The sequence below is a fragment of the Lampris incognitus genome, chromosome 3 (genome assembly GCF_029633865.1).
Source record: "Lampris incognitus isolate fLamInc1 chromosome 3, fLamInc1.hap2, whole genome shotgun sequence".
Lineage (NCBI taxonomy): Eukaryota > Metazoa > Chordata > Actinopteri > Lampriformes > Lampridae > Lampris > Lampris incognitus.
The window spans coordinates 2,299,978-2,313,752 of NC_079213.1; the positions used below are offsets into that span (position 1 = coordinate 2,299,978).

The 13,775-nt window shown below is 47.4% G+C and overlaps 1 protein-coding gene across 1 annotated transcript in view; it reads left to right on the forward strand.

Moving 5' to 3' along the window:
- Positions 1-13,775, forward strand: part of LOC130109022 (myelin regulatory factor-like protein) — a 67,511-nt gene that overhangs the window by 49,653 nt on the left and 4,083 nt on the right. Inside the window, exons 21-22 of the mRNA XM_056275724.1 lie at positions 6,351-6,425; positions 13,075-13,186. Of these exons, the coding sequence (XP_056131699.1) occupies positions 6,351-6,425; positions 13,075-13,186 (187 nt within the window). The remainder of the gene's footprint in view (positions 1-6,350; positions 6,426-13,074; positions 13,187-13,775) is intronic.

The window sequence follows — 13,775 nt, forward strand, 5'->3', positions numbered from 1 at the left end:
ACCTGCCTTTAGGGGTACAGTCTGAAGCAAAAACTTCAGTCCGCCTCGACTCCCTGACTTCAGCCAGAGAGCAAAGGTTGAGTACTTTCGCACAGCTGTGATAAAATTGCTTCTTCCCACAAGAGCTGAAACTACCCAGCACCAGTGTATTCAGGGAAAGAAGCAGCCCACTCCCCCCTCGCCATGCCTCCGCTGCAGGACTGACGATCAGGGACAGAAAAACATACTCATTGTCATCATCCCATTGGTCAGCTAGAGCACGATTTTCAGCAAACACTCAGTGGCCCAGACAGGGACTGCCAGACTTCCTCCACAACCCTCTTCAGCACTCTGGAGGACCTGATGTTAATGATGCCACTAAGTGTTTCCATGGATGTTTTTGTAAGATGGCCCAATTTAGTAATGCCAGCCTCAACAAACTTATTCCTTACTGTAGCAGAGGAAAAGGTGGTATTTGCAAGGACGTCATTATAAAACAGTGGCTCCTTAAAAAAAAGCCACATTCCTGGTCTAGGCTCAGGAGTTAATGTGACCTTCAGCATCTGCCAGGCTTCAACCACCAAGTTGTAAAAAGGTGCGAGTCCAGTCAGGTCAGCTTCAGATGATCTCAGCAGAAAAAATTGTTTATCCAACCCGAGCCAGCCAGCTTTCCTAAGAAGCAGCAGAGTAGGAGCCAACCAACAGTGACTGCAGCTGTATAGCAACCTCTGTGCTGTCTGTAGTCTGAAGGCCGTGGTTCTTCACCTCCCTCTGCCACAGGGAGATACAAGGCCGATGCTCTAAGCTAGTGCTGACCAGACCAGAAGAAAATCACCAGGAGCTTCTGCATCTCTTACACAAGGCCTGGTGGTGGCACTAAAACAATGAGTCTGTGCCACAGAGATGGGGCGATCAGGTTATTAACTATCAGAGCTCTTCCCCTGTAGGACAGCTGGGGGTAGTAACCATTTCCATTTACACAACTTGGTGTCCACCTTCTCCAGCACTCCCTCTCAGTTCTGCCTCTGAAAGTCCTCACATCCTAAATATACTCCTAGGACTTTAATACCTCTTTCTCCCCACTTAAGGTTCCCAGGAAGACCAGGAGTTCTCCCCAAGCCCCACTGACCCACCAAACAAGCCTCACTATTTCCCCAGTTAACCTTGGCTGAAGAAGTCTTTTCATATAGGACCAGGTTTTCTTTTAATTCCCGGACATCTCCCTCTCCCTGGACAAACACATTAACATCATCAGCGTATGCTGATACAACAACAGAAGGGTGTTGAGCTAGCTCTGGCAGAGAGAGAGACCCCTCAGCTTGCTCCTCAACCTAGACAGGGGAGGCTCAATGGCAGTGCTATAAAGCTGGCCTGAGATGGGGCAGCATGGCCAAATGTAAAGTGTGCGCGAAGCATGGGACAGAATGCCAGTTAGCACGAGTGGGATTGTTTGCTGCCAAAATGTTTTTTGTGTTGTCATGGACACAGGCTATCACTCGACCAACTAGCTCCCACGTCTGCACAGCCTCGTTCAACTTTTCAGCTAGATTGTCTGCTGTGTGTCAGACTGGTATGGCCTCGGTTAGCAGGACCGCTGATTTCAAATGCCAGTTTTCGTCGATGTAGTGGCATGTAACTCTGCAGTTAACACAGTCCCACAGTCAATTGTTATAGCCACCGTGTCGGCTGAAAGCAGCTGCCACTTGAGCGCGTCTTTCTTTTCCTTGTACCGCTTCTCAATGCGGCTAGTAATTGTACCTCTTGAGGGGATGCGGTAGCCTGGTTCAGTGTAGATCAGTAGCTCACGAAATCCCTCACTGTCCACCACGTTTATCAGCATCATGTCCTTTTCCACCATAAAGCAAATCCTCTGAGTTATTGTCTCTGCACGCACATCACTGCAGCTTCTTCTCGCTAACACAGTGTGATAGTTTTTTGAGAGGACGGTGATCCACTTCCGCCTTGCACTGCAACCGTCAGGTGCTGACTTTTCAGGTGGTACAACGTTGACGATGTACTGGAACTGTATTTGAGGACAGCGTTGCAATATTTATATTTCACATTGTCCTCTTTAACTGTATAATGCTGCCACGCTGCACCACGCGTTGCTCGCTTTCATCTTGCCTCACATTTCTGTTTCCCTGCGCTATGACCACTTCTTCTGTTGCACCAGTAGTTTGGGTGAAGTACACCTTCTGCTGGTATAAAAGTTAATTACACAGTAGATGAGCGCTGTAGAAATGATACAGAAATGAAACATACATTGTCGATTAATTGGTTAATACATTTTTAATCGGTTAAATTCTGAACAGTAATTAACTGACTATCAGTTAATGATTAACATCTCTAGTTTGCAGTAAACATCAACAATCAAATGTCCCCCATCACTAATTGCTATTTCACGGTGTAAGAAGGCTAACCTGTCATGTTCCACATCCTCCCTGGTGAACTTGATGTGGTGTCCACAGAGTTAATGTCGGTGAAATGTACTACATCCTGAGATTTAATTTAACCCAGGTGTCGTACACAAATCTGAACCAATGGCTAGGTGGTGTCCCTGAAGAGGACACCAGAGCCTCTTTTCCACTTCCTCCCTTTTCAAGTTGGCCACTACAGGTCAGACTGGAAAACCCATAGCGCCCCTATGCCTCTGCCTATAGTACTGCCCCCTGTATGTGATGTACGTGGACTGAAGACATAGCTTCAAGAGCAGACACACTTGGTCAGTGTTAAGGGTGGTGCTATTGCTAAGGGTGGGCGCGTTTTGTAATTTCATACAAACCACCTCCACTGCTTCATCAGCAGGAAGACACGTGAACAGAGATGTAACATCATAAGAGACCATTGTTTCACCTTCCTCCATGATGATGTTCCTCACCTCATCCCCAGCATCCACAGTGTTGTGGATGGGATGCTCATTACTTCCTACCAACACGTTAAGAACAGATGCCAGGAACCTAGAGATGTTACAGGTCACTGAGTTTATCATACTAACAACAGGCTGTAGTGGCACATCCTGTTGATGTATCTTAAGTAAACCATACAGACTAGGTGTAGCTCCCCCTGGGTATAATCTGTGGTACAACATTCTGTCAACAGCATTGTCCTGTTCTAACAGCTTCAGACAATCTATCACCTTTTTCTTCTAACCACCGCCTGGATCTCCTGTAAACATTAGAGTACAACCATCCATCCATTGTCCAAGCCGCTTATCCTGAGTAGGGTCACAGGATGCTGGAGCCTATCCCAGCAGTCATTGGGCGGCAGGCAGGGAGACATCCTGGACAGGCCACCAGGCCATCACAGGGCCCACGCACACACACGCACTTAGGGACAATTTTAGTATGGCCGATTCACCTGACTTAGATGCCATGACATTACATTAGTATACATGATACGTACATTACATTAGAGTATACGTATATATAATCCAGTGAGTCAAGTCCATTCTTTATGAGACAGTACAAGTCTGTTTCATGCCATCAGCATCATCAGCTGTCAATAAAACTACCCGAGAAAGAACACAACATCTACTGCCTCATCATGCACAATGTCAAATGGAGAAGGGAGAGGTGCGACATTCAAAAATTCAAAAACACATGATTGCTAACGGTCCAATGGGGGGGAATTTGTCTGTTGTCATGATTTATTTGTCATTACAAAACATGTTTATATCTATGTGCGCAACTGCTGGACAGTTCATTGCTGTTATTCAGTGTGGACATTTGTGGTTTGCAGATGATGAAATATGTGTCAGTTAGAAACAGATTACACATTTTACTGCTGGGTGAATATGTTTTGTTCTTTGAGAGGATTTTCCAGCTGGTTGAATAATTCATGTTTCTATCTGTCAATGACAAAATATAAGGGCTTAAATGTGTGACATTCTTTAAACGGTTATTTCTAAAGCTACACGTGTGCGCTGATGATTGATACATACATACATACATATAGATGTATACAGCTATATATATATGTGTGTGTATATATATATATATATACACACACACACACACACACATATCTATATCTACCTATATGTATATATCTACCTATATATACCTACACACACACGTGTGTGTGTGTACATACATATCTATTGCTACCCATGCGTATATATCTACCTATATATACCTACACACACACACACACATATATATATATATACATATCTATATCTACCCATACATATATATCTACCTATATATACCCACACACACACACGCACACATATATATATATAAAAAGATTGGTGGATAGATAGATACAGATATGGTTATATAGGTCTTTGGATATGGATATATATATAGATATCTATCTATCTATCTATATATATATATATATATATATAATTTAGATAGATAGATAGATAGATAGATAGATAGATAGATAGATAGATAGATAGATAGATAGATAGATAGATAGATAGATAGATAGATCAAGATCTATAGATCTATATTTAGATACTATATACCCATATCCTGTCCATGGATTAAGGTAGAAAAGTTAAACCGATGTTCGCTGAACAAAACAAAGTGAAACAGCTTTGATATAACCATTTGTGTGTAAACACTGTTGTGGGTTTAGAAAGGATGGTGCAGGACATTTGTGTGTATTTATCTTGAGGAGAGACAGATGTATGTATGTGTATGTGTTTATACAAACCCCAATTCCAATGAAGTTGGGACGTTGTGTAAAACGTGAATAAAAACAGAATACAATGATTTGCAGATCCTTTTCGACCTATATTCAATTGAATACACTACAAAGACAAGATATTTAATGTTCAAACTGATAAACTTTATTGTTTTTTTGCAAATATTCACTCATTTTGAATTTGATGCCTGCAACACGTTCCAAAGAAGCTGGGACAGGGGCAACAAAAGACTGGGAAAGTTGAGGAATGCTCAGAAAACACCTGTGTGGAACATTCCACAGGTGAACAGGTTAACTGGACACAGGTGAGTGTCATGATTGGGTATAAAAGGAGCATCCCCGAAAGGCTCAGTTGTGACAAGCAAGGATGGGGCGAGGTTCACCACTTTGTGAACAACTGCGTGAGCAAATAGTCCAACAGTTTAAGAACAACGTTTCTCAACGTACAACTGCAAGGAATTTAGGGATTTCCTCATCTCCAGTCCATCATATCATCACAAGATTCAGAGAATCTGGAGAAATCTCTGCATGGAAGCGGCAAGGCCCAAAACCAACATTGAATGCCCGTGACCTTCGACCCCTCAGGCGGCACTGCATTAAAAACCGACATCATTGTGTAAAGGATATGACCACGTGGGCTCAGGAACACTTGGGAAAACCATCGTCAGTTAACACAGTTGGTCGCTACATCTACAAGTGCAAGTTAAAACTCCACCATGCAAAGCCAAAGCCAGATATCAACACCACCCAGAAACACCGCCCGCTGGCTTCTCTGGACCCGAGCTCATCTGAGATGGACTGACGCCAAGTGGACAAGTGTGCTGTGGTCTGACGAGTCCACATTTCACATTGTTTTTGGAAATCATGGACGTGGTGTCCTCCGGGCTAAAGAGGAAAAGGACCATCCAGATTGTTCTCAGCCCAGAGTCCAAAAGCCAGCATCTGTGATGGTATGGGGGGTGTTAGGGCCCATGGCATCATGGGTAACTTGCACACCTGTGAAGGCACCATTAATGCTGAAAGGTACATACAGGTTTTGGAGCAACATGTGCTGCCATCCAAGCGACGTCTTTTTCAGGGACGTCCCTGCTTATTTCAGCAAGACAATGCCAAGCCACATTCTGCACGTGTTCCACCAGCGGGGCTTCGTAGTAAAAGAGTGCGGGTACTAGACCGGCCTGCCTTTAGTCCAGACCTGTCTCCCATTGAACATGTGTGGCGCATTATGAAGCGCACAATATGACAACGGAGACCCCGGACTGGTGAGCCACTGAAGTCGTACATCAGCAAGAATGGAAAAGGATTCCACCTACAAAGCTTCAACAAGTAGTGTCCTCAGTTCCCAAACACTTATTGAGTGTTGTTAAAAGGAAAGGTGGTGTAACACAGTGGTGAACATGCCCCTGTCCCAGCTGCTTTGGAACGTGTTGCAGGCATCACATTCACAATGAGGGAATATTTGCAAAAAACAATAAAGTTTATCAGTTTGAACATTAAATATCTTGTCTTTGTGGTGTATTCAATTGAATATAGGTGGAAAAGGATTTGCAAATCATTGTGTTCTGTTTTTCTTCATGCTTTACACAACGTCCCAACTTCATTGGAATTGGGGTTTGTATTTGTGTGTATTTATCCTGAGGAGAGACGGAAGTGTGTGTGTGTGTGTGTGTGTGTTTATATTGGTGTGTATTTAACGTTATTTCTCCATATTGTAGATCAGGCAGGTACAGCTACCTGGTTCCTATCAGTCCCTATGTACCTGTTAACATGAGAGTCACTCTGATCATGAAGTAAGTGCTGTCTGTGTGTGTCTCTCTGTCTGTCTGTCTGTCTGTCTGTGTGTCTCTGTATGTCTGTGTGTGTCTCTCTCTGTCTGTCTGTCTGTCTGTCTGTCTGTGTGTCTCTGTATGTCTGTGTGTGTCTCTCTCTGTCTGTCTGTCTCAGTGTGTCTGTATGTGTATGTCTCTCTGTCTGTGTCTCTCTGTCTGTCTGTCTCGGTGTGTCTGTATGTGTATGTCTCTCTGTCTGTCTGTATGTTGGTCTGTGTGTGTGTGTGTGTGTCTCTATCTCTGTGTCCGTGTGTCTGTCTGTCTGAGTCTGTGTGTCTGTTTGTCTGAGTCTGTGTTTCTGTCTGTGTGCCTGTCTGAGTCTGTGTCTGTCTGTGTGTCTGTGTGTCTGAGTCTGTGTCTGTCTGTGTGTCTGAGTCTGTGTCTGTCTGTGTGTCTGAGTCTGTGTCTGTCTGTGTGTCTGAGTCTGTGTTTCTGTCTGTGTGTCTGAGTCTGTGTCTGTCTGTGTGTCTGAGTCTGTGTCTGTCTGTGTGTCTGAGTCTGTGTCTGTCTGTGTGTCTGTCTGTGTGCCTGTCTGAGTCTGTGTCTGTCTGTTTGTCTGAGTCTGTGTTTCTGTCTGTGTGCCTGTCTGAGTCTGTGTCTGTCTGTGTGCCTGTCTGTGAGTCTGTGTTTCTGTCTGTGTGCCTGTCTGTCTGTGTTTCTGTCTGTGTGTCTGAGTCTGTGTCTGTCTGTGTGTCTGTCTGTGTGCCTGTCTGAGTCTGTGTCTGTCTGTTTGTCTGAGTCTGTGTTTCTGTCTGTGTGCCTGTCTGTGAGTCTGTGTTTCTGTCTGTGTGCCTGTCTGTGAGTCTGTGTTTCTGTCTGTGTGCCTGTCTGAGTCTGTGTTTCTGTCTGTGTGTCTGAGTCTGTGTCTGTCTGTGTGTCTGTCTGTGTGCCTGTCTGAGTCTGTGTCTGTCTGTTTGTCTGAGTCTGTGTTTCTGTCTGTGTGCCTGTCTGTGAGTCTGTGTTTCTGTCTGTGTGCCTGTCTGAGTCTGTGTCTGTCTGTGTGTCTGTGTGTCTGAGTCTGTGTCTGTTTGTCTGAGTCTGTGTTTCTGTCTGTGTGCCTGTCTGTGTGTCTGTCTGTGTGCCTGTCTGTGTGCCTGCCTGTCTGAGTCTGTGTGTCTGTCTGTGTGCCTGTCTGTGAGTCTGTGTTTCTGTCTGTGTGCCTGTCTGAGTCTGTGTCTGTCTGTGTGTCTGTCTGTGTGTCTGAGTCTGTGTCTGTTTGTCTGAGTCTGTGTTTCTGTCTGTGTGCCTGTCTGTGTGTCTGTCTGTGTGCCTGTCTGTGTGCCTGCCTGTCTGAGTCTGTGTGTCTGTCTGTGTGCCTGTCTGTCTCAGTCTGTGTGTCTGTGTGTCTGAGTCTGTGTGTCTGTCTGTCTGAGTCTGTGTGTCTGTCTGTGTGCCTGTCTGTCTGAGTCTGTGTGTCTGAGTCTGTGTGTCTTTCTGTCTGAGTCTGTGTGTCTGAGTCTGTGTGTCTGAGTCTGTGTGTCTTTCTGTCTGAGTCTGTGTGTCTGAGTCTGTGTGTCTGTCTGTCTGAGTCTGTGTGTCTGTCTGTGTGCCTGTCTGTCTGAGTCTGTGTGTCTGAGTCTGTGTGTCTTTCTGTCTGAGTCTGTGTGTCTGAGTCTGTGTGTCTTTCTGTCTGAGTCTGTGTGTCTGAGTCTGTGTGTCTGAGTCTGTGTGTCTTTCTGTCTGAGTCTGTGTGTCTGAGTCTGTGTGTCTTTCTGTCTGAGTCTGTGTGTCTGAGTCTGTGTGTCTGTCTGTCTGAGTCTGTGTGTCTGTCTGTGTGCCTGTGTGTCTGAGTCTGTGTGTCTTTCTGTCTGAGTCTGTGTGTCTGAGTCTGTGTGTCTGTCTGTGTGCCTGTCTGTGAGTCTGTGTGTCTGTCTGTGTGCCTGTGTGTCTGTCTGTCTGAGTCTGTGTGTCTGTCTGTGTGCCTGTGTGTCTGTCTGTGTGTCTGTCTGTCTGAGTCTGTGTGTCTGAGTCTGTGTGTCTGTCTGTCTGAGTCTGTGTGTCTGAGTCTGTGTGTCTGTCTGTCTGAGTCTGTCTGTCTGAGTCTGTGTGTCTTTCTGTCTGAGTCTGTGTGTCTGAGTCTGTGTGTCTTTCTGTCTGAGTCTGTGTGTCTGAGTCTGTGTGTCTGTCTGTCTGAGTCTGTGTGTCTGTCTGTGTGCCTGTGTGTCTGAGTCTGTGTGTCTTTCTGTCTGAGTCTGTGTGTCTGAGTCTGTGTGTCTGTCTGTGTGCCTGTGTGTCTGTCTGTCTGAGTCTGTGTGTCTGTCTGTGTGCCTGTGTGTCTGTCTGTGTGCCTGTCTGTCTGAGTCTGTGTGTCTGTCTGTGTGCCTGTCTGTCTGAGTCTGTGTGTCTGTCTGTGTGCCTGTCTGTCTGAGTCTGTGTGTCTGTCTGTGTGCCTGTCTGTCTGAGTCTGTGTGTCTGTCTGTGTGCCTGTCTGTCTGAGTCTGTGTGTCTGTCTGTGTGCCTGTGTGTCTGTGTGTCTGAGTCTGTGTGTCTGTCTGTCTGAGTCTGTGTGTCTGTCTGTGTGCCTGTGTGTCTGAGTCTGTGTGTCTGTCTGTGTGCCTGTGTGTCTGTCTGTGTGTCTGTCTGTCTGTGTGCCTGTGTGTCTGAGTCTGTGTGTCTGTCTGTCTGAGTCTGTGTGTCTGTCTGTCTGAGTCTGTGTGTCTGTCTGTGTGCCTGTGTGTCTGAGTCTGTGTGTCTTTCTGTCTGAGTCTGTGTGTCTGTCTGTGTGCCTGTGTGTCTGTGTGTCTGTCTGTGTGTCTGTCTGTGTGTCTGTCTGTGTGCCTGTCTGTCTGAGTCTGTGTGTCTGTCTGTGTGTCTGTCTGTCTGAGTCTGTGTGTCTGTCTGTGTGTCTGTCTGTCTGAGTCTGTGTGTCTGTCTGTGTGCCTGTCTGAGTCTGTGTCTGTCTGTTTGTCTGAGTCTGTGTTTCTGTCTGTGTGCCTGTCTGTGAGTCTGTGTGTCTGAGTCTGTGTGTCTGTCTGTGTGCCTGTCTGTCTGAGTCTGTGTGTCTGTCTGTGAGTCTGTGTGTCTGAGTCTGTGTGTCTGTCTGTGTGCCTGTCTGTCTGAGTCTGTGTGTCTGTCTGTGTGTCTGTCTGTCTGAGTCTGTGTGTCTGTCTGTGTGCCTGTCTGAGTCTGTGTCTGTCTGTTTGTCTGAGTCTGTGTTTCTGTCTGTGTGCCTGTCTGTGAGTCTGTGTTTCTGTCTGTGTGCCTGTCTGAGTCTGTGTCTGTCTGTTTGTCTGAGTCTGTGTTTCTGTCTGTGTGCCTGTCTGTGAGTCTGTGTTTCTGTCTGTGTGCCTGTCTGAGTCTGTGTCTGTCTGTGTGTCTGAGTCTGTGTCTGTCTGTGTGTCTGTCTGTGTGTCTGAGTCTGTGTCTGTTTGTCTGAGTCTGTGTTTCTGTCTGTGTGCCTGTCTGTGTGTCTGTCTGTGTGCCTGTCTGTGTGCCTGCCTGTGTGCCTGTCTGTGTGCCTGCCTGTGTGTCTGTCTGTGTGCCTGTCTGTGTGTCTGTCTGTGTGCCTGTCTGTGTGCCTGTCTGTGTGCCTGCCTGTCTGAGTCTGTGTGTCTGTCTGTGTGCCTGTCTGTCTCAGTCTGTGTGTCTGTGTGTCTGAGTCTGTGTGTCTGTCTGTCTGAGTCTGTGTGTCTGTCTGTGTGCCTGTCTGTCTGAGTCTGTGTGTCTGAGTCTGTGTGTCTTTCTGTCTGAGTCTGTGTGTCTGAGTCTGTGTGTCTTTCTGTCTGAGTCTGTGTGTCTGAGTCTGTGTGTCTGAGTCTGTGTGTCTTTCTGTCTGAGTCTGTGTGTCTGAGTCTGTGTGTCTTTCTGTCTGAGTCTGTGTGTCTGAGTCTGTGTGTCTGTCTGTCTGTCTGTCTGAGTCTGTGTGTCTGTCTGAGTCTGTGTGCCTGTGTGTCTGTCTGTCTGATGTCTGAGTCTGTGTGTCTGTCTGTGTGCCTGTGTGTCTGTCTGTGTGCCTGTCTGTCTGAGTCTGTGTGTCTGTCTGTGTGCCTGTCTGTCTGAGTCTGTGTGTCTGTCTGTGTGCCTGTCTGTCTGAGTCTGTGTGTCTGTCTGTGTGCCTGTCTGTCTGAGTCTGTGTGTCTGTCTGTGTGCCTGTGTGTCTGTGTGTCTGAGTCTGTGTGTCTGTCTGTCTGAGTCTGTGTGTCTGTCTGTGTGCCTGTGTGTCTGAGTCTGTGTGTCTGTCTGTGTGCCTGTGTGTCTGTCTGTGTGTCTGTCTGTCTGTGTGCCTGTGTGTCTGAGTCTGTGTGTCTGTCTGTCTGAGTCTGTGTGTCTGTCTGTCTGAGTCTGTGTGTCTGTCTGTGTGCCTGTGTGTCTGAGTCTGTGTGTCTTTCTGTCTGAGTCTGTGTGTCTGTCTGTGTGCCTGTGTGTCTGTGTGTCTGAGTCTGTGTGTCTGAGTCTGTGTGCCTGTCTGTCTGAGTCTGTGTGTCTGTCTGTGTGTCTGTCTGTCTGAGTCTGTGTGTCTGTCTGTGTGCCTGTCTGAGTCTGTGTCTGTCTGTTTGTCTGAGTCTGTGTTTCTGTCTGTGTGCCTGTCTGTGAGTCTGTGTTTCTGTCTGTGTGCCTGTCTGAGTCTGTGTCTGTCTGTGTGTCTGAGTCTGTGTCTGTCTGTGTGTCTGTCTGTGTGTCTGAGTCTGTGTCTGTTTGTCTGAGTCTGTGTTTCTGTCTGTGTGCCTGTCTGTGTGTCTGTCTGTGTGCCTGTCTGTGTGCCTGCCTGTGTGCCTGTCTGTGTGCCTGCCTGTGTGTCTGTCTGTGTGCCTGTCTGTGTGTCTGTCTGTGTGCCTGTCTGTGTGCCTGTCTGTGTGCCTGCCTGTCTGAGTCTGTGTGTCTGTCTGTGTGCCTGTCTGTCTCAGTCTGTGTGTCTGTGTGTCTGAGTCTGTGTGTCTGTCTGTCTGAGTCTGTGTGTCTGTCTGTGTGCCTGTCTGTCTGAGTCTGTGTGTCTGAGTCTGTGTGTCTTTCTGTCTGAGTCTGTGTGTCTGAGTCTGTGTGTCTTTCTGTCTGAGTCTGTGTGTCTGAGTCTGTGTGTCTGAGTCTGTGTGTCTTTCTGTCTGAGTCTGTGTGTCTGAGTCTGTGTGTCTTTCTGTCTGAGTCTGTGTGTCTGAGTCTGTGTGTCTGTCTGTCTGAGTCTGTGTGTCTGTCTGTGTGCCTGTGTGTCTGAGTCTGTGTGTCTTTCTGTCTGAGTCTGTCTGTCTGAGTCTGTGTGTCTGTCTGTGTGCCTGTCTGTCTGAGTCTGTGTGTCTGTCTGTGTGCCTGTGTGTCTGTCTGTCTGAGTCTGTGTGTCTGTCTGTCTGAGTCTGTGTGTCTGTCTGTGTGCCTGTGTGTCTGAGTCTGTGTGTCTTTCTGTCTGAGTCTGTGTGTCTGAGTCTGTGTGTCTGTCTGTGTGCCTGTCTGTCTGAGTCTGTGTGTCTGTCTGTGTGCCTGTGTGTCTGTCTGTCTGAGTCTGTGTGTCTGTCTGTGTGCCTGTGTGTCTGTCTGTGTGCCTGTCTGTCTGAGTCTGTGTGTCTGTCTGTGTGCCTGTCTGTCTGAGTCTGTGTGTCTGTCTGTGTGCCTGTCTGTCTGAGTCTGTGTGTCTGTCTGTGTGCCTGTGTGTCTGTGTGTCTGAGTCTGTGTGTCTGTCTGTCTGAGTCTGTGTGTCTGTCTGTGTGCCTGTGTGTCTGAGTCTGTGTGTCTGTCTGTGTGCCTGTGTGTCTGTCTGTGTGTCTGTCTGTCTGTGTGCCTGTGTGTCTGTGTGTCTGTCTGTCTGAGTCTGTGTGTCTGTCTGTCTGAGTCTGTGTGTCTGTCTGTGTGCCTGTGTGTCTGAGTCTGTGTGTCTTTCTGTCTGAGTCTGTGTGTCTGTCTGTGTGCCTGTGTGTCTGTGTGTCTGAGTCTGTGTGTCTGTCTGTGTGCCTGTCTGTCTGAGTCTGTGTGTCTGTCTGTGTGTCTGTCTGTCTGAGTCTGTGTGTCTGTCTGTGTGCCTGTGTGTCTGTGTGTCTGAGTCTGTGTGTCTGTCTGTCTGAGTCTGTGTGTCTGTCTGTGTGTCTGAGTCTGTGTGTCTTTCTGTCTGAGTCTGTCTGTCTGAGTCTGTGTGTCTGTCTGTCTGAGTCTGTCTGTCTGAGTCTGTGTGTCTGTCTGTCTGAGTCTGTGTGTCTGAGTCTGTGTGTCTTTCTGTCTGAGTCTGTCTGTCTGAGTCTGTGTGTCTGTCTGTCTGAGTCTGTGTGTCTGTGTGTCTGTGTGTCTGTGTGTCTGAGTCTGTGTGTCTGTCTGTCTGAGTCTGTGTGTCTGTCTGTGTGCCTGTGTGTCTGAGTCTGTGTGTCTTTCTGTCTGAGTCTGTCTGTCTGAGTCTGTGTGTCTGTCTGTGTGCCTGTCTGTCTGAGTCTGTGTGTCTGTGTGTCTGAGTCTGTGTGTCTGTGTGTCTGTCTGTGTGCCTGTCTGTCTGAGTCTGTGTGTCTGTCTGTCTGAGTCTGTGTGTCTGTCTGTGTGCCTGTCTGTCTGAGTCTGTGTGTCTGTGTGTCTGAGTCTGTGTGTCTGTCTGTGTGTGTGTGTGTGTGTGTGTGTGTGTGTGTGTGTGTGTGTGTGTGTGTGTGTGTGTGTGTGTGTGTGTGTGTGGTCATAGATGAACGCTGTGTGTGTATTGTTGCAGTTCTACTGAGCTGCTGGTCGTCCATCTGTGTAGTTTTGATGAATCAGCAGCGTGTTCTGCTCTGCTGGACATGGACACCATCACCGGCACCAGATACCCCTCCAACACACAGGTACACAAGTACCCATGAGCCCCTCCAACACACAGGTACACAAGTACCCATGAGCCCCTCCAACACACAGGTACACAAGTACCCATGAGCCCCTGCAACACACAGGTACACAAGTACCCATGAGCCCCTCCAACACACAGGTACACAAGTACCCATGAGCCCCTCCAACACACAGGTACACAAGTACCCATGAGCCCCTCCAACACACAGGTACACAAGTACCCATGAGCCCCTCCAACACACAGGTACATAAATACCCATGAGCCCCTGCAACACACAGGTACACAAGTACCCATGAGCCCCTCCAACACACAGGTACACAAGTACCCATGAGCCCCTGCAACACACAGGTACATAAATACCCATGAGCCCCTGCAACACACAGGTACATAAATACCCATGAGCCCCTTCAACACACAGGTACATAAGTACCCATGAGCCCCTTCAACACACAGGTACATAAGTACCCATGAGCCCCTGCAACACACAGGTACATAAATACCCATGAGCCCCTGCAACACACAGGTACATAAATACTCATGAGCCCCTTCAACACACAGGTATATAAGTACCCATGAGCCCCTTCAAC